Source organism: Danio rerio, chromosome 14, assembly GCF_052040795.2.
Source record: "Danio rerio strain M-AB ecotype USA chromosome 14, GRCz13ab, whole genome shotgun sequence".
In the NCBI taxonomy this organism is placed as follows: Eukaryota; Metazoa; Chordata; class Actinopteri; order Cypriniformes; family Danionidae; genus Danio; species Danio rerio.
In genome coordinates this window covers 10,056,101-10,077,719 of record NC_141034.1, presented here as the reverse complement: position 1 = coordinate 10,077,719, position 21,619 = coordinate 10,056,101, and the positions used below count along the sequence as shown (strand labels likewise).

At 38.3% G+C, this 21,619-nt stretch overlaps 1 protein-coding gene across 2 annotated transcripts; it reads right to left on the bottom strand.

Moving 5' to 3' along the window:
- Positions 1–960: 960 nt before the first annotated feature.
- rnf128b (ring finger protein 128b) lies at positions 961–19,845 on the bottom strand. Of its 2 annotated transcripts, none has more exons than XM_087281158.1 (7): positions 19,368–19,845; positions 14,717–14,961; positions 14,510–14,581; positions 6,665–6,747; positions 5,349–5,436; positions 5,127–5,268; positions 961–2,006 (listed from the first exon to the last, which is right to left on the bottom strand). In XM_087281158.1, the coding sequence occupies exons 1-7, from the start codon at positions 19,807–19,809 to the stop codon at positions 1,876–1,878; spliced, it is 1,203 nt and encodes a 400-aa protein (XP_087137284.1). In that variant the 5' UTR covers positions 19,810–19,845; the 3' UTR covers positions 961–1,875. The 2 variants fall into 2 exon arrangements, with proteins under 2 accessions (XP_087137284.1, XP_087137285.1); XM_087281159.1 differs by having other exon boundaries at positions 961–2,003.
- Positions 19,846–21,619: the final 1,774 nt, after the last annotated feature.

Below are 21,619 nucleotides of genomic sequence, written 5' to 3'. Positions count from 1 at the left end.
GTCATGAAAGTCTTTCACAGCCAATTTTGAGCAACTGCAGCATCTGACCTGAGCACCTGCTCTCGTTTTGCTCTCACAGTACATTGTGGGACTAAATGTCTAACCAGAATGCATTGCTTTTTTCAGGTGGCAGCCGATTCTTGTGATGCTGTGTGAAGTCGAACAAGCCAACCATCTTTTGCAGGTACAAAGTGAAAACCTTAATGGCGGACGGCAGCTTCTCACTCATGGCTCTCAATGCTAAAGAGGGACAAATCGTCATGAATGGGTGGGGGCTTTCCCCCTCTGATGAAATGTACAAATGGAAAACGTCCATTAAAATGTGGATTTATAGTAACAAATAGCACCAAGGTGCTCACGGCGACCTGAGTTCGATTCCTGGCTCAAGGTCCTTTGCCAATCCTTTCCCTATCTCTGCTCCCCACACTTTCCTGTCTGTAAAATTTTCACTGTCCTATCCAAATAGCGGTGAAAACCCCTAAAAATAATTATAAAAAAATGTGGATTATAAAAACAGAATTAATTATTTTTTACCATTAGAGACTGGATGTATTCACACAGTTGTCACTGTTGCCTAAACCCCTTATGAAAATGAAAACAAAGTAGGTGGCCTTTAAAACTGATTCACAATAAACAATAAGTGAAGTTTTATAAGCTAACTTTGAGAGGAGCACGTGATATGATTGATCACAGCTGGCCTCTCATCCGTAATCAGTAATAATCCAATTAGATTGATTCAAGCTTAGAATAAATAGACTGATTTCGCCCTATTGCCTTATCTTCGTTTTGGAAGAATCCCCCCTTCCACCCCATCTCTTCCTTTTCCTCAGATAACGTGCACGAGCACTGATTTGCCTGTGATTTCAGGCATTTGTCTGCAATTTCTCAAAACGTGTCACCGAGCCAAAATCGGAGCTAAAATCATGCAGTCTGAACTCGGCATTAAAGGGAATGGAAGAGGACACTCTGATTGGTTTATTCTCAAAACACACCCATAACTCATTAAGAGAATAAGTACAACCCTGTTAGACCATGTGGCGCAGCACAAAGCCTATTTATCCATCCTTAAAATAGCAAAAGTGGATTCGGACACACCCTTAATGCTTTTGCGCCATACGCTTTAGCATTCTCTTCTTCCTTGACACAACTTTTCTCACTTCTGGTCACATGGCTTTAGGGCGGGACTATCAGCGCATGCCTCATTTCTATGAAGCAGTGCTTTGTATATGATACTAATCCATCTGTAAAACTTAGCTCCTCTTTCTTATCCTGAAAACCTTTTGCTTCAGAGGGAGCTCAGCTGACTGTGATTCCTTAAAATCTAAGTGCAAAAAGCATTTAAAGCTTCCTCCATTTTGTTAGCAACTTAGCTTGCTGTGAGCAGCCATCTTCAAATGATCTAATCAGTAGCCAGAGAGCAAAATCATGCACTGCCCTACATTTTTTCTCATTTTAGAAACCATTTCAATTGGATGTATGTCAAGATAGGGGGAAAGGACGATCTTAACTTCCATTTCATGCTGACTTTACACATCTTAATTTTGTTTTTCCTATTTTTCATCCTTTTAAATGTCCTTCTATTTCATAGATGTTGCTGTTTCAGATATTCAGATGCCATGCAGAGGCTTTCAGGGGGCTTGTGCAGAATTGAAGAGCAGGGCAGAACATGTCAAGAACTGATGAGCGGGGCAGAACATGTCAAGAACTGAAGATCAGGGTGGTGGTGGTTGTAAATCGCGGGGCCACTTCTGTTCACTTTGGAAGGGCACTTTATATCACAGACTAAAAAGGGCAGGTTGAGCCCTATGTGTGCAGTGCCTGTTCAGATGTCAAAATATGTAAATATTCAAATATATATTATGTCACAGTTTAGTATTAAAGTTGTTGGTTGATGTTCTGATGCTCGATTATCTCTGGTTCCTCTTCAAATCCTGGGTTATCATAAATGTGTTGAGTGTGAATGTCCAGGTTGCAGTTCACAGTGTCGGATGTATGTCCAGCTGCTGCTGTCGATAAAAAAAAAACATGGTTAACCATAAGTCATAACTATACACCATGGCATGCATAGATTATTCCAGCATAACAATGATAGGATGGCAAAACCGTATTTTACACTTTGTGAAGTTTATTTATAAGCTAATTTCAAGAGGACCATGTGCTTATGATTGAACCAAGCGTCAACCTCCCGCTCTCCCTCAGGAAGCCAATACGAAAGTAACTAAAATTGCAATTCATCCGAAATTCCGCTAGTCGTGGCTGCTCCTGGCTCCAAAATAGAGCAAATTTCAATTGAGCCCACTGTTAGAATGGCCAACTTTACAGCAGAAAAAAAGAGGTTTACAGCCTGATACAAAAAAAGATTTTGGTTAATACAGCTAATATTTCCCTTCATGACAACTGTGAGGGGGGTGAATTTTTTTAGAACTCATCCGTTTCCTTTATATTAAGTTATATTAGGTTTGCATAATTAAGGGCGTGGCCACTTGAGTGACAGCTAGGTCTCGTTGGTCGCCGTCACGTCACCTCAGCTGAATCCTGCAGATTAGCCACTGAACTTGGCATATTTATCGTATTTCTGTGTTGTTTTATGTGGCTTTACACCGTCAACTGCCTTTTGGACTTGTTTCCTACAATTATTAGATGGCATGGCATGCTGAGTGCACTTAATTGTGCTCACAAACCATTCATGTGGCCTCCGTTTCCCATGTGAGTAAAGTTATATACTATATACCATCTTTATACATGTATTTGTTTTATTTAAGATCATTTATCGTTTATGTTTATATTTAGAGCTGTAATGCACTCCAGAATCTGACGAATTGATTAGCTGTAGGCTCTAGAACAGTCCTCTGAAGCGTTGTCATACAGTGTTATGCTGGATTTCATCAATAGTCTTACATTAACTAACACAGACTATATCTGAAGTGTTTGGAAGTAATTCGCGTTTTCCTCCTGTTGAAAAACGTCACAAGAACAATGTTTAGTGGCTCAATGTATTACAGCAGTGTTTTTAAAAGTCTAAACACTTTATTGATATAGTATACAACCAAGCACAAGTGGTCAGAACACAAACGAGTCACAGGTGATAAAGTATTAAGCGTTCTCCCAAAGTACAGTGTGTCTGAGCCAGGTCCAGGCAAAATGCCAGCACGTGTCTGTAGCTCCGCTCACTCTCCGCCTCTTTGCCCTTGTTTGGTATCCCGCCGTGGGTGTGATGACGCGCGAACAAAAAGGCGACGGTTGGCCGCGCCTATTTGTGGCTTCTTTTGCGCTCTTTAGAAACCTATGGGTGACGTCACGGACACTACGTCCATATATTTTACAGTCTATGGATTGAACACAGCTGGTCATTCATTACCCAATTCATGATTCACCAATCAGACGTTTCCTAAGTCATTATAAATACCCTAAGTTCCATATCACAGCCATCTTCGTTAGCACTGTTGTCTTACAGCAAGAACGTCACTGATTTTAGTGCTAACCAAGCAAGCAGACGTTTCTGTGCAGAAGTTAAACGTTCTCCCTGTGTTCACGTGAGTTTCCCGGTTTCTCCCACTGCCCAAAAACCTGTAACTTAAGTTAACTGACTAATGTAAATCTGCACCATAGACATGCTTTTAGTAAGTAGTTATCTCTTAAGAGCAACCCATTTCTGTTCATTAGCTACTACGGAAGGGGAGTTTCGAAATCTACCTGAGCTCAAACTCTCCTCTCGCCCTGCAATGGGAGGGAGCCCTGGGCTAATATAAGAAGGGCGGCACAGTGGCGCAGTGGGTAGCGCTATCGCCTCACAGCAAGAAGGTGGCTGATTTGAGTCCCGGCTGGGTCAGTTGGCATTTCTGTGTGGAGTTTGCATGTTCCTTGTATGAGTTTACTCCGGATGCTCCGGCTTCCCCCAGTCCCACAGATGTTAAAAATTGATTTGTTGGCCATGTAGGTTTGACCCACATTTAAAATACATTTAAATTATTATCAAATAAAGAAAAAGCACACCTATAGCACGCCTAAAGAGAAATGATTCATGGGTTTATCAATTCCATTGCAGTCATGACACACCAGCATATCTGGCCCAGTTCAGGCTCAGTTATGGGTTATAAACTTGGCTGACGCTTGACCCACATATGGTCCATGTTTGACCCTTGTCTGGAAGCCAGACTTGGTACAGTCATGTACCGTAATTCAATGTGGCATGTGAGCCAAGCAAAAGCTGACTGAGTGAGCCAGAGCTGGGACAGAGATAATTTGCTTTGTGGGTAGACTTGATATAGCTCGGTCAAAAAACTGTGTTGCTTCCAATGTCCTAAGCTGCAATCTGACCTAAAGTACAAACTAATGACATCATGTCGTATTACTGTCGGAAGAAAAAATAAATAAATAAATAAATAAAAATTAAAGTTCTTAAATTGTATTAATTATTAAATTATGCATTTTAGATAATAGAATCATTATGAATTTTTTAAACTTTCGCCATGTTTAACCATTTTAACTAAATTATTATCACAAATTAATTATGCATAACTGGCTCTTAGGGTGAGGCAGTGGCGCAGTTGGTAGTGCTATCGCCTCACAGCAAGAAGGTCGCTGGGTTGCTGGTTGGAACCTTGCCTCAGTTGGCGTTTCTGTGTGGAGTTTGCATGTTCTCCCTGCCTTCTTGTGGGTTTCCTCCGGGTGCTCAGGTTTCCCCCACAGTCCAAAGACATGCGGTACAGGTGAATTGGGTAGGCTAAATTGTCTGTGGTGTATGAGTGTGTGTGGATGTTTCCCAGAGATGAGTTGCGGCTGGAAGGGCATCCGCTGAGTAAAAACTTGCTGGATAAGTTGGCGGTTCATTCCACTGTGGCGACCCTGAATTAATAAATGGACTAAGCTGACAAGAAAATGAATGAATGAATGAACTGGCTCTTACATGCATAGTAGGTTAAACAAATACTATAAAAATAAATGGTTATGAGTTTCTACTAATTTTCAAAAAATTTATTTTGTGTCCAACCGAAGAAAGTAAAACATGTAAGGGTGAGTAAACAACAACAAAAAAAAGTAGTTTTGGAGGTATTATCACTTTAATACCCACAAACATGAATGAAAAATTTTAAGCACCAAATGGTTTTTTTTTAGACTTTACTTACTTTCTTCAGTTTGGATGTTTGATTGTAATGTGCTGCGTTGATCTGCTGATGTTATTGTAGCTAAACAGAATGTATCATTTGAGGAAGATGATGAAGAAGAGGATGATGATGGTGAAGGCTGGTCATAGCTATCCTCCTCAATCTAAACATATAAAGAAACAAAGAACCCATGTTACATAATATCATTCATGACTACATCTGCTGATCTGCTTGCAAACTAACCGAGGATTTGAGGATGTTATATTTGCACATAGGACAGGTGGGGTGTTCCAAAAGCCATGGCTCAATACATTTCTTATGGTATAAATGCCTAGAAAACAAGAGAGAATAGAGTTAATTTTATTCTTATTAAAAGCAAACCAAAATATAATGCATCAAAACTCATATAGTTTTGAATGGGAAAAATGTAATTTAATAATAAGTGTAATAAGGACTAATGTGGTCAAGTAAAGGAGCCAGCACAGGCTATTGATGATTCTCCAGGGGAGGAGCTTTATCCAGACGACTGTAGCTTTAATGTTATGTCTGGCATCGTCAAAAATGACAGAATCTCAGCGAATACTTGCCTGACATTTATGAGAAATATATTCACATAAAGCTTACAATCTCTGCTTTTAAAAGAACCAACGACACTTGAAAACAAATGTTCTATGGCTTCCCTGCTGAAAAATCCAGCTTAAACCAGCCTAAGCTGGTAACCAGCCTGGTTTTAGAGGGGTTTTGGCCATTTTCAGGCTGGTTTCCAGCCATTTCCAGCCTGGTCTTGACCAGCTAAATCCAGCTAAAACCAGCTTGACCAGCCTGGTTTAAGCTGGACATAGCTGGTATTAGCTGGGCTTCCAGCCTGGCTAGGCTGGTCAAGCTGGTTTTAGCTGGTCATAACCATAGGCTGGTTTAAGCTGTTTTTTTTAGTAGGGTTTGTAATCTGTATAAAACGAATGTGAAGTAAAGTGTGTCCTGTCTGACCAATTCCCGCCTCCACCATTCAAATGCAAATCACATGACAGCAACCACTTCACTCGTCATTTTGGGAGAAGATTTGGATCAGGAATAAGTTGGAAATTACTTCAGAAGACCGGCGTAAACAGACAGGGTCTTATTCGGAGGATGATTGTCACATGTAAGTTATTGTTTGGCTAAATCGTTTGATTGACATGATGATGTCTGACCATGTCCTTCAGAAACAGCCAAAAAAACCTTTTGTTGTCTTGATTCTAATGTTTTGAAACTAAATTTAAGAGACAGCTGTTGTTAAATGTCATTAGTAATGCCAAATATGAAATTTAATTATAAGCTTGGCAAGCAGTTTTGGAGAATTTGATGCTTCCCCATTCAAAGAGATAAGAAGAATTTCATAGATTGCTGCCAGGTTAATTTTCTTGGCTTAAAGGGATTTTGATTTACCTCTGTGATTTAACAACATGTAACATACAGTATACATGTTGTGTTAGAATGAAGACAGTCTATTTAAATAATTTATACTGTTACTGTACTAAAGTAATGTTTAACCGAAATCATATGTTAACTTTATACTGCACCTGCAGGGTAAAACTGTGACTTGTTCACCACGTTGGTAAGAGTCAGTGCAAACCACACAGCCAGTGTCATCTGAATCAACCTCCTTTAAAACACACAGACATTGTACTTTTAATTCAACTCAAAATTCATCTTTAAAACTCACTTAAGCTGAAATGCTCTCTTAAAGCTATAGTTTTCCTACCATTTTTTTTTTTTTTGTTAAATCAGCAAATAATTAATTAACTTTCAGGCCATCCATGATATACATCCCTTTCTTCAGTAGAATACTGAATTCAAAATCATATAGAGGCAGTGGCGTAGCGGACGGGCCCGCAGGGCAACCACCGCGGGGGGGCCCTGCGTGATTAGGGGGCCCAACGTCGTCGCGATTTTTAATAATTGAAAATCCAGGAACCGCAATAATCAAACTCTTGGGAACAACTGTGGTCGGAACCAAAGTTTACAGGTCTGTGTTCTCTGAACTCCGCTCAGGCGGTGGACTACTTCATTCTGATTGCTTGCCGCCGAACCGCGTCATAGCCAATGAAGACGCGCCGCTGTTTCTCGCCGCCGGTTCTCGTTAAAAAATGAATGACTTCTGGCTACTTTGACGCTCTTGCCACTTTCGGTTTGTGATCGCTCCTCAGTTTGTGAAGGATTCCCCGCGTTGTCACGCCACTCCGCCTCCTTTCCCCGCTCCTCAATTTGTGACATAGATATATACACTAGATATCGCATAGGGACCCTGAGCATGCGTCTATAGCGCCGCCACATTGGTACAGTGCTCCCAGGACAAATGTCATTCAACCGCACTAGTCAAGACAGTGTTATTACGTGAAGATGCTGGACTTAAGCGCTGTCTACGGGTGAAGTAACGAGCAAACAAAGAAAACAAAGCACAAAGGCAGAACATTTCATAGGATTAAGTTTTTTACGTTTTTGTATGTTTTGAAATTTGTGCTATACATGTCACGTTATTGATAATAATAGCTATAGTCTGCATTCACCATAAGGCAAAGCAGCACTAACTCGCACTAAACACTCGGTTTATGCTAGGCTTGTTGAATAAATCAGCAAACAATGCAAAAGAAATATGACAAAGAGATACTGTGGTGCCAGAAACTATTGTCGGCTAGTGAACAAGTCGTTCATAACGGAGATTCATTCACAAACAAATCGCTCCCTCCGTCAGTATGAGAAGTGAAAGCAGGAGAGGAGGTGTATTTCAGCACACGATTAGATCAAATTTAACAGGGAGAGTGAATAGTACATTTTCATACACACAAACACAAGCTTTTTGTCAGGAATGCCTGTGCGATAAGTGATCCATCAATGTAGAAAAGTGATGTCAAATAAAAATTTTCATCATTAAAAAAAAATGCATACTAACATCCAGGAAAACTCCCGATTATAGACATATGTGTATATGTGTATATCTATGTGTACACCCCCCCCTTCAACTGGGGGGTGTGTATACAATACATTTTGGTAATATGGCTAGATCTGAACCTCACAGTGTTGCGTCAGTTACTTTTAAAAAGTAATTCATTACAAATTACTGATTACTACTCGAAAAATGTAATTTGATCACATTACTAATTACTTCATGTAAAAATAATCAATTACTAATTACTTTGAAGTTACTTTTTAAACATATAAATTTTACCCCTGAAAATACAAAATAAACTGCAGCTCTTTCAGTAGTTTAATATTCACTGAAAAATATTACAATGAGTTAATCATAGCAGCTTAAGATATTCGAAAGACTAGAAAACTGGATACACGAAACCACTGACATCCATAGTATGAAAAAGCACAGCAGTGTTTGGGTGTTCTGTGTTTGTCTGAGGTAATTAGTCTACCGAAGTGTGTATATTCCTTAGAGGTGTGAACCTATACTGGTCTCACGGTTCGGTTCGGTTACGATTATCATGCCATCGATTCGGTTCAATTCGATATCTCGGTGCATCACGGTGCATTGACGATGCTTTCCATATACAGTGTTATATTTTAGGGGGGAGGCTATAACATGCTGTCTGTATAAACACACAGACACACAGCACCACACTGTCTATCATTCAAACACATTCACAAACATAGACAGCATCAAACAAACACATGCACGCACACACACACACACACACACACACAAACACACACACTTAAGCCCTTGCAACTGAGCGGAGCAGAAAAACGAAAAAAAATAAGCACTTTTCCGACGGTCCCTTACTGAGAGCTCCTGTCAGCGCGAGCTCTGCCGGCTAAAGTAAACGCAGATGAAAAAAAAGAAAGACAGCTGTGAAACATAACCAGCTTTGTCTTTCTGTAGGAAACACACTTTAGATCTTTTTAGGGTAAGAGATTTTTGAGTTATTGCCGTCTATAACTAAATGTGTGTCAGGAAAATCGAAAACAAAACTAACTGAAGCGCGCTCATTTCTGGCGCCCCACTGGATATGCACACCCTTAGCATTTGCCTATGGAGCCTATGCTACGGGCCGGCCCTGAGTTGGCTGAGTGTTGTAAATACCGGCGCTCACCTCCCTCGCGACAGAGCGCATAGGAGATAAATGACGTCAGTACATAATAACCGGTTATGATTATTACTGAATCGATACCGAATTGTCTTGATACAGAAGAAACAATTAATTTTTACACCCCTAATATTCCTTACAAAGTAAGAAGCTGATTGGTCAGTTCTTGTCATGCGACTCATGGTTTTCAACTGGTACACCTGGGAAATGCGAGCGCGTGCAATGTGCACTACTAATATGTGCAAAAGATGAGATATGTGAACTGCCCCAAGCAGTTATGCTTCTCTTCACGTTCAGAAGACACCTTCACTCCAGATTGTGCACAAAAACACTATTTAGCCTGTTCAGGCTGAGTTGGGCCATCATGCTTTTGGGCGCCGGTGTCCTCCTTGGTGACGAGTATTGTTGTAGAATGCTTTCTGTTCAAATGCTTAAACAAGTATGCTGGTCGGGTCAAAATCAGTCAAAAGTTCTTTAGAGACTGGACATAGACTGAATTTCACAGGAATATGTTTGTTTTTACGCTCAGTAAAAAAAAGGGCGCAAATTGTAAAGCGCATGGCAAAAGCATTAAGGGTGTGTCCGAAACTACTTTTGTTATTTTAAGGACTGAAATATACATTTTGCACCCTGGCGCATGGGTTGTGCTTATTCTTATATTGAGTTATTGGTGTCTTTAAAAGTCTGTTGCGTCACGCCATGGCGCATTTGCTATTTACATAGTGGACTTTATGAGAGGATAAACTGAACGCTTCACTAGTGAAAAAATAGTTAAACAGACAATCTGCAGCTCGAGGATAAAGAATGAGCCTCCTCCATTCTGCCTATTTACTTTCTCTTTTGTTTACCTCTACTCTTTACTTTACTCCTTTACTTTTGTGGATAACGAAACGGTGTTGTACACACTCCACTGAAAACATCCATTAGCCTACATATTTAATTTAGTTTGTTAAGCAAAACTATTTCTAAATTCAGTTCTAATTTCCACCAAACGAATAAATGAAGAATAATTACGGAGTGTGGTCAAAAAAGTTATATCCAAAAACTTTTATTAAACAAATATAAATATGCATATAATAAATACTTCTAATCTTAATAATAACATTAAAAAAATGCAAATTATCATAAATTTAAAAAAGCCCCCAACATGTAGAAGGCATGGAGGTAGTTGTTTTTTATATTTATGTAGAAAATAATACTTTAGACTTAGACCAGGTTTTAGTTTGTCAATGGCACAGTCTATTTCAGTTCCTAAGAATAGCAACTCATCAACAATGCGCCTTCACACACCTCTTTTTTAGACTGGAACACCCATGAGTCCAAAAAGTGGTGCAAATGGATTTGCTATTTAAACAACATGCCGCAAAATGTGAACATTGCCCTGGTCTGATGATAGCAACAAATCATGCCAAACACGTCTTGCGACTTATTGAGCCGGGTGTATGATAGGGCTCTTAGCAGCTTTGATTTCAATTCACTGCATTCGTGAGCTGGAGGCTTTGTTGGGCAGTTAATGAACAGTTGAGCACAGTTTCATTCAGTTCAGTGGAGCATGAGTAGCTGTATATAAACCTGGGTGTAAACGCTTACCATGTCATCGAAAGCAATAATCGTGTGAAGACCAACAAGGGAAAAGGGTACTGACTTGGCTTACATGACTACACCGATCAGGGATACCACCACAACACTAGTAGGCTTTTCCATTTACTTTTCACACTATGTGCTTGCAGAACATTCCTGTCATTACAATTCCATGCACACACAACACACGCAGATGCCACTGAAACATCAACAACTTACACCCTATACACATTTCCTTATGGTCTGTGGAATTGTCAGTCAGTTGTCAACAAAGCAGACTTTATCCCAGCATTTGCATCATAATCTAATCTTAACATCCTGTCCTTGTCTGAGACCTGGATTCGTCTCTAGGACTCCTACTGCAATTGCTCTCTCTAAAAACTTTGCATTCACCCACACTGCCCGCCTGATTGGAAGGGGAGGAAAGACTGGGTTTCTCATTTCTAATGAATGAGGAATATACTGAGAATAATTGGAAATACTCCATTTGTACTCACTTTATCAATAATATTAAATACCAGTCAGTCTGTATCACTTCTCTTGCTAAATTTGACTTTCTGCTCATTTACCATCCTTCTGGTCAGTTAGGTGCATTTACTGAAGAATTGGCTGTTTCTTTTATAAGTTACAGTATTAGATAACTTCAGCATTCACTTGTACAAACCTTATGCTACAGATTTCCATTCTCTCATAATTTTATTCAGCCTCAAGCAGCTTACCACCACAATCACACACAAATCTTATCTAGACAAGACATTGCAATTCTGGTAAAGTCACAGTTAAACCATTGCTCACTTCAGATCACTTAAGCATTACTTTCAATATATCTGGACTTGGATGAAAGACCTATCACCTTTAGCTCAATGTTGCCAAAAATGAACTTCTTGTTTTCCCTTCATCTAGTTTTACCCCATGCAATTCAGTAAGGAATCTTGTGGTAATCCTGGATGATCAGCTGTCAAAGAGCAAATTGCCAACACAGCTGGATCATGGAGGTTTGCACTTTTTAACATCAGAAAAATCAAATTCTTCCTAACAGGTCATGCTGCACATATTTAAGTGACAGCTCTTTTTCATGTCTGGACTACAGAAATGCTATTTCTAGCTGTACTACAATCTTGCACCCTTAAACCTCTACAAATGATCTAGAATGCTCCAGCTTGCCTGGTCTTTATTAAGCCCAAGATAATTCATGTAACACCTCTCTTATCTCTCTGCATTAGTTACCAGTAGAGGCTTGTATCAAGTTCAAATCATTGAAGCTTGCTTACAGAACAGCCACTGGCACCACACTTTCTTACCACCTGCTCCTGAAGGTCTCCATTCCAGGAGCCTCCTTTCAGGGAATGAGCATCACCTTGTGGTACCATCACCGAAAGGCAATAATGACTTTCCAAAACATTTTCATTCAATGTTCCACAGTGGTGGAATGGTCTTCCCATTCTTACACAGACTGTGGATTCATGGGTAGTCTTCAAACGACAACTAAAAACCCATGTTTCCGGAATCACCTGAAACCTTGTGATCAAAACCAGGACCTCCTCCTCCTCCACAGGACAACTTCTAAACATCATGCAATGCTGAGTGGTCTTGACAAATCATCTATAGAAACACTTTTTTTTCATGTAAAAACAAACAAACAACCCAACCCCCATCACCCGCCAACCTCTTTCCCATCTCTATTTTCTGAAAACAAACAGTGTCCTTTTGTAACGAAGGCCTGATATTGAAGTGATGTGCAGGTGAAACCTCAGTCCTCTCACCTCTAAAAGGTGCTCTAGTGACAGACGCTAGAGTCCATGGTCTTTAGCCTCCTTGTTAGTGCAACCGACTCCCATGTGGAAAGTCACTGGTTGAATCACAGCTCAGAGCGGGTTGGGTGATGTAAGAACAGGGGGGTTATATTGGTGCCGTGACCCGGATGGGAGTGAGGTTAAAGGGGGTAAGTGTAATGGAGGCCAGCTAGTGAAGTGCTGTGCAGGTAAAACATCAGTCCTCTGACCTGTAAAAGGTGCTCTAGCAACAGACGCTAGAGGCCATGGTCTCAAGCCTCCTTGCAGCTGACTCCTATGCGGAAAGTCACTGGTTCAATCCCAGCTCAGAGAGGGTGCCATATATTGGTGCCGTGACCCGGATGGGAGTGAGATTAGGGGGGGGTGAGTGTTATAGAGGCCAGCTAGTGTAAGTTTCAGTTTGTTTCATTAATGGTTTTGTTAGTTTTAGCTTAGTTTTTATTTTCTGAACATATTTCCATTTCGTTTTTATATAATTAGTTTTTCTAAATTCAGGATAATGTCAAGCGTATGAAATTCACAATAGAGGTCAAAAAAACAGTCATCTTGACTAAAACCAGGGTAAACTTGGGCAGTATGTGAAAATCTTAAAGATCTCTAAGAATAAGCAAAAAACTAACTTCATCTAAACAGAAATTAATGACTACACATATAAAGTCTGTCTAATCTGTCTATTTGATGACTAGTCTAGTTTTGGGCAATCCTTAAATATCTATTAGATTTTCACTGACAGCCCAAGATTAGCCTTGTTTTAGCCAAGCTGTCTACGTTTAGATGTCTTTTAGATGTCTATTAAACACAAACGCTTTTTGCTGGGTGTTGATAGCGAATAACCAACGCTCTCACCACCCTCAATATTTCTTAACTTCTGTTTCTTGCCGACTTTAACAGGTCTTGTCTGTTTTATGGTAAAAGTGCCATTTACATGTTCTTCTCTAAACAGCCACAGGTCAAATCCAACACAATTTCACGGCAATTCGTAACTTTTCCATTTAGTGGCTAATTCGTATGAATTCGTACGATCTAATTCGTACAATTTAGTACGATTTGCTTATCCCCCAATGATGGTTGGGGTTAGGGGTGGGGTCAGGTGCCACGCCTCCTTTTTAAAATCGTACCATTTCGTACGACTGAACTCGTACGAATTTGTACGAATTAGCCACTAAACTGGCAAAACGTAAAATACTTACGTTTTCTCGTGAGATCAGGCTGGTCAAATCATACATGTTAATAATTTTAATTTAATTATTCATTTTGCAGGGCAGCGTGGTGGTGCAGTGGGCAGCACTCTCGCCTCACAGCAAGAAGGTTACTGATGCAAGCCTCGGCTGGCTCAGTTGGCATTTCTGTGTGGAGTTTGCATGTTCTCCCCGTGTTTGCGTGGGTTTCCTCAGAGTGCTCAAGTTTCCCTCACAAGTCCAAAGACATGCGCTTTAGGTGAATTTGATAAGCAAAATTTTCCTTAGTGTATGTGTGTGAATGAGAGCGTATGGGTGTTTCCCAGCAATGGGTTGCCACTGGAAGGGCATCCGTTGGTAAAGCATATGCTGGATAAGTTGACGGTTCATTCTGCTGTGGTGACCCCAGATTGATAAAGGGACTTAGCCAGAAAGAAAATGAATGAATTCAATTTGCTAATTATTATTTTATTTCAATTAGTCTTTTGGTGATTGTTGTTAGTTTCAGTTACTTTTAGTTTTCAATTAGTGTGCATTTTTTTTATTTTATTTCAGTTTAAAATGTTTACTGACTAAGTTTCAGTCTTATGTTTTAGTGTTTGTTTACTAAAGTATCTAAGGTGCACCATGACAGCACCCATTTTATGAATCAATAAGAAACACGAGTTCAGCTAAAGGTCAAGTTATCTATATCTGAGTAAATAAAGCAAGCTTTTATTTTTTATTTTTTAAGAGCTATTTCTTTGTTCTTTTATTGTTGTTTTGTAATAGCTGTATACCGGGTCATTTGTCCGTAGAGTCCGCACTTCTAACTTTCCAATTGCCTTTTCAGTCTCTCTTTTTATCTCCATCTGCACAGAAATGAATGACAGAACAGAATAAATATTAAAATATCACTTATGAGATTTCTTACTGTAGAAAATAAGACAAATATTTAATGTTATATTAGACGATAAACGTTTGAGAGTGCTTAAGTGAACTTTTACCTGTTGCCTACGAAGTTGTCGGTTTATGTACATGCGTTTCATAAACAGGAATGCAAAGTAGAACATCGTGACGGCTGTTATTCCAATGAAAGTGAAAGACAGCACATATGCCCATGTACCCTTCCACACGCCAGTTGGAGTGGCTACATTAATCGTCATATTAACATCCAAACCATTGTTGATCAGGTAAGCAATCTGTGTGCCTAAAATATTGCCAATATTGATAGCAACTAGATCATCAGCACCTGTTGAAATAAAATAGTATATTAGCCATGATTGTTGATTTAAGGGATGAACATAACAGCAAATGAAAACTTTATTTAAAAATGTGATGTGCAGATTTATATATTGCTGCAGTGATTCTTCATCAGCAGGGCAACTTGGGTTATATTTACAGCTAAAATGCATTGATAGGTCAAAACATATTTTGGTCAGAATTATTAGTCCCCCTTTGATTTTTTTTCCTTTTTAAAAATTTCCTAAATTATGTCTAACAGAGTAAGGAAATTCTCACAGTATGTCTAATAATATTTTTTCTTCTGGAGAAAATATTTGTTTTATTTTGGGTTGAATAAAAGCAATTTTAATTTTTTTTTAAAAACATTTTAAGGTCAAAATTATTAGCCCCTTTAAGCAATTTTTTTCCCCGATAGTCTACAAAACAAACTAACGTTGTACAATAACTTGCCTAATTACCCTAACCTGCCTATTTAACCTAATTAACCCATTTAAGCCTTTAAATGTCACTTTAAACTGTATAGAAGTGTCTTGAAAAAGATCTAGTAAAATATTATTTACTGTCATCATGGCAAAGATAAAATAAATCAGTTATTAGAAATGAGTTATTAAAACTATTATATTTAGAAATGTGCTGAAAAAATCTTCTCTCCGTTAAACAGAAATTGGAGGGGGGTGAATAGTTCAGGGAGGCTAATAATTCTGACTTCAACTGTATGTAAACAAATACTGTTGTTCAATTTTCAAAAAGAAGCTGCCATGAGACTAGATAATAACTCGTTACAAAACCATGTTATGCAAATTTCACAAAAGTCAGGAAAACCAGGTTTGGTGCAACACGTTATGGAACAAGTTTACAGTGAGTCATAAAATGCATTCTGATGGTCTCAGGTAAAACCCAACTCACATAAAGTTTTACTGGGCCATAAGCGTATTAAACAATAAACAGTCAAGGTTAATGACATAAAAATTCTGACTTTAAATACTTTCATAACAAAAGCTGATCAACAGTTTTGGACATTTTGAAATAATTGCCGAATTATATTTATTTAATAAGAAACGATGCCAATGAAATAGAAAAGCCAGGTTATTTCAGTGGTCTATTTTATCCTTTTACTTCACAAACTTGACATACAAATGTTTCCACAAAACCCAGATTAACTAATAGCCACAAAAACCTCTGCCGTTCAACTAGGCATGAGCTGGTATAAGATTCTGACGTTATGATAATCTTAGGTAAAAATATCACGGTTCCACAATATAACGGTATTGTAATTATTGCTCTAAAAATAAGTTATTTTTAAATGTCTGGGTTAAAAACGTTTTCCCCCCTTAAACATGGTTTATTTTTTTATATTTAAAATATTTTGAAACAATAAATGTCAGGCTAAATAATTTAAATAAGTCTGGACTTCTGCTGTCTCAATTAGTTTCAAAAACATAGATTTATTTTCAACTTGAAAAGGTAACTTTGGGTATCTTTCTTTACTTTGGATATAAAGCAAGTCTCTGCTCTATTCAGCTCTACAGCATGCTGGATGTTGGTTTATTCAAGATTTCTTTTTCTGATGTTTCCTGAATCATGGACTGACCAGTAACTTGGGATGTGGAGGGTCCTTTTTTAATGTTGCCCTAAAAGAAACTTAAAATAGTCATAAAAAACACAAATAAACAAACTTACAAATACCCTAGGAACGGTATAACTGAACTTTTTAACGTTTATTAAAACCTTGACTTTTCAAAACCCGGTATACCTTAAAACCGGTTATCGTCCCATGCCTACGTTCAACATAATAGTTTGTCAGATCCACTATACATCTACATTTACATGACCAAACAAATGTTTTTCATTTTGCTCAGACAACAAATATCTGCGATGGTGTATTATTGTTTACCTGACTGTATATGTTGTCAGCGAAGAGAAGGTGACACACATTTATCATTTCACAGATTTCGAGAGACCTGAAGGTCTGTTCTGAATGGAGAGTTAAAATATAAAGAGATGTCGGACCTAATATTCAGCTAAGTTAAGGGAAATGGCACTAGTTAGCTAACACTTTCACATTTTAGAAGCCATTTATCAAACTTAACTGAATTTCGGTACTGAAATTTACAAAAAAAATCAGTTCACTGCACTTCACTAATGTTTACCACGTGCAAACACAGAGGAGCGACCTGCAGATGACTTGACCGATCCTCGCGGCTTTAAATCGATCCAGTGTCCCTGTAATTGGGTTTGCTCTAGGTGAAGAGTGGTGAACTGATGACCTTCACGGCCAATCACAGTCGTCTCTGTTGAGCACTGGTGAATACTATGGCAAATCAGCTGTGTTTAAGACATGGTCAACGGCACCTAAATGTTAGCAGGAAATTACAATTTTTAAATTTCAGTACCAAGACAACACTATTCAGGCACGTGCACACATAGGGCTCAACCTGTGCAGTGCACATGCCCTTTTTAGTCTTGGATAGAAAGTGCCCTTCCAAAATGATCCAAAGTGCCCCCGCGATACCCCCCCCCCCCCCCCCCCCTTCAGTACGCGCACGACAACAATCAACCCAGTCGAAACAGAACAGTTAAAAGACATGTGGTACAGGTGAATTGGGTAGGCTTAATTGTCCGTTGTGTATGAGTGTGTTTGTGAATGATGTTTTCCAGAGATGGGTTGCGGCTTGAAGGGCATCCATTGTAAAAAAAACATGCTGTTGATCCACCTTGAAGTAATGTAAAGTTTAAAACAATGTATTTATTGTTTATAGCACAGACTGGAATCTATTGTCTTTCTCAATGTATTTTAGATCAAATTTATGTGATCAATTTGGTGACAAATTTTCTAAAATGAATCTTTACATTATAAGTAAAGTTAATATGTCAGTTAACAGTACATTTGCATATTCACAGATAGTCACATGATTTGTTAGTGTTCATTCCTGTAAATATTTTTGTGTGTTTTATCAATTATTTATTTTAATTTTACATTTTTAAGATTGAATATCTTTAAAACTACTCACAAATGGGCATGGGACGATAACTGTTTTCAATCGTTTTACCGCGGTTCAAAAAACTCAAGATTTTAAAACCGCCAAAATGTTCTGCTATTCCATTCCTAAGGTATGTGTAGGAATTTTTTATTTACGTTTTTTTTTTTTAATCTAGTTTTTTTTAGGAGAACAGTATTCCCAGCAAAAAGCAAATCTAACGATGTCATTATAAATTTTAATGAAATCTATGTTTTCGAAACTAATGAAGAAAACAGAAGTCAATGATAATTATTAATTATTTATTTAAATTTTACATTGGTACGATTAAATTTCTTCATAACTACTCAAAGCCCCATGTAGTTCCTTCGCAAAATCCCAATTTGATCTACCTTGATTTAATAAAACAATGTATTTGTTGTTTATAGCATAGAATGGAATCTATTGTCTTTCTCAATGTATTTTAGATCAAACTGATGTGATAAATTTGGTGACATTCTCAAATTAATCTAGAAAATGTTAACAAATTTTTCGTTATGTAAATTGCAATCAGTTTTCGAACACAATATCTAAGTAACCTATGCAGTCTGGTTTTGTGGAAGTAAAGGACCAAAACGCAAAGAAATATTTTCATTTTGAGTCCCTTAATTCAGTCATTTAATTTCACAGTCCTAAAAACTATGTTTTTTTACAATGTTTCCATAAAAAAAAAAAAAAAATTGTTGGTTCCAAAAAGAACCAATCAGTGAACAGTTTTTTCTTAGTGTGAAGAGCACACAGTCAAGCCCGAAATTATTCATTACCCATAAATTTTTACTTAAAATTACTTCTGTTCAACCAACATTTTTTTTTGACCGGAAATGACACCGACTTCTGCCAAAAGAAAATAAGACGATGAACAAGAGGCAACATTGTGGGGAAAAAAAAAACAATCTAAATTTTTATTTACATTTTAACAAAGACTTTGAGTCAGTATTTTCCAGGGGTATGAATAATTTCAGGCTTGGCTGTATATATAACTCATATTCTGGTGCCTGAAGAAGCGTGACACGAGCATTGATGTGAAAAATTCCCTCTGTTTCTCACTTTAAGAATTCGTGTCTTAAGAAAATTTGATTACAGTGCATTCTGAATTTTTTTCAGCTAAAAGTTCATCTCTCTTGTTCCGGTTTTTACAACAATGGCGACAGTTCAGTTTTGCTAACACGTGTTTTGTGAGAGAACGTGATCGTCTGAGACATTTTACAACACAATAGAGAACGACATCTCAAACTGTTTAGCATTGGTATTAATTCAGTTATCTAATGCATTATGGAGTTGTTATCTTGTCACAAATAGCCGCTGTGTGCCATTAAGGCACTCCAGAACTCAATTTATTTCTAAAGTTGATTCAAAACAAACTGACGTGTTTTGTCAAGTAAAGAAAGTTTCATACCTGAATACATCATAAGTATAACGTCATTGCCTGTCCCGTCCTCATTGTAAATAACCACAGCAGAGGCTCCTTCTCGCTGGGCCGAATTGATCTTCTTAGTGTAGGAGCATTTTCCAGTTTTTATCAGGGCAATCCATGGCTGGTGACTTGCAGTGAAAGTAGTGTTCTTCGAGCATGCCAGAGGATCCGAATTTGGAAGCACCGCTAACCCAGAAGCTGACCTCAAGGGTGAGTTTATTCCAAACTTGCCACATTCACACATACTGATCACCGTTTCATTAGACTCTCTGTCGAAGTAACTCAAGCCAACATCTGCAGTCCAGTAAAAAAAGGTGGCAGCAGCGGCTGACAGCTGGAAGCAGCACTGGAAAGTTAATACTGTCAGCCAAATACATGAACGGCCATGTTCACCAGTTGCTCTAAACCCCAACTTCGATTTCATCGCTTCAGGCAAACACTCAATCGTCCGTAATCAGATACCTACTAGGTGGTTTTTTACATTAGGTGAAGTGTTCTTATCACAGTGGACCTTGGACATTGGTTATGTACATTATAGTTCATTTGAAAGGGTTGGGCTTTGGTATTCAGGAAACTTCTGCTACTTTAATCCATCTGGTAGAACAACAGTGTCATTGTTTTTACCACTGCTTTACATCTGCTTCATTTTTATAAGTCTGTGGCTTGATACATCAGCGTATTTTGATGTTGAGCTTTTATCATTTAGGATAATGAATATGCACAGAAAGTTTCAGCACTCTGTGTTGGCACATTGGCCATACTAGTTTTCCATTACATTTGTGATGTTTGTAGGATGGTGACGCAGTGGCGCAGTAGGTAGTGCTGTCGCCTCACAGCAAGAAGGTTGCTGGGTCGCTGGTTCGAGCCTCGGCTCAGTTGGCGTTTCTGTGTGGAGTTTGCATGTTCTCCCTGCGTTTGCGCGGGTTTCCTCCGGGTTTCCCTCACAGTCCAAAGACATGTGGTACAGGTGAATTGGCTAGGCTAAATTGTTCGTAGTGCATGATTGTGGATGAGTGTGTGTGGATGTTTCCCACAGATGGGTTGCAGCTGGAAGGGCATCCGCTGCATAAAAACATGCTGGATCAGTTGGAAGATACATTCCTCTGTGGCGACCCCGGATTAACAAAGGGACTAAGCCGAAAAGAAAATGAATGATTGAATGTTTGTGGGATAAAATGATTTGGCAATGAGATAAAATAATCTCGTCACAAAGAAAATCAAGATTATTTTGCTTACCACATTGGCAGATTATTTCGCTTGCTTTAAGGAAAAACACACTCAATTTTAGCATATTATTTCTTAAAACAAGAATTTATTTTTTTGCTTGTCAATAAAATGCTTCTTGATTTAAGAATTTTTAGATATTTGGACTAAAAAAACCTCTTTAGTTTTAAATTATTTAAAAATCCAAATTTTACATCCAAAATAAGAGATTCTCTATAGCTTTTCAATTTTTAATTTGCAATTAATAGAATATTTTATTCTAAATGCTCAATTTTTCAGTTTTTATTTGGAATGTGTGATTTAGTATGGCTCTAGGGTTACCACTTTCAATACAAAAAAATAAGGGATGCATACTGCAGCGGGGACCACATCCCCAATCACAGACCCAATAGCGTGAAAGAGAGGAGAACCACTCCTTTAACCACTTAAACTCTGCTGCTATTTGGGGATTTCCGCCTAGGTTTTGCCTTCCCAAATTTAAAAGCTTCCCAAATCCACATGCAGAGGTGTAAATGCAAAAATTTGGTATCATTTTAAAGAAAACCCTTTGAATTTTCATAAAACACTATTGAAAGTGTTTAAAATAACTGTATATGTTGTCTGTGTTTTAATAAACACCTAAAAAAAGAGGCGCTTTTTTTTTTTTTTTTTAATAAACTCAAATTTGAAAGTGTACCTTTTAGGTTCTGTGTGTCCTAGCGTGCTGTAATTAATTTTGTTGATTCCTGCACATATCTGTAATGATATTAAAAAAGAAAAATGTCTCTACCATAATCTATGCAAAAGTTATTCCATTCCAACTGATGGTAGGTGCTGTACAAGCCACAGAGACCAATCCTTGTTTTCATATTTCACTATTCTTTTGTTTGATCAAACATAATTCACTGTGTTTGGACCACATCAGACATATAAAAGGATTACTTATGCACATCACCTCAAAAACAGAGGAGAATGGCCCTGAAGCGCTCAGCATAAGGTAAGAGATGACAGCTGTCTGTGCTATCTGGGGC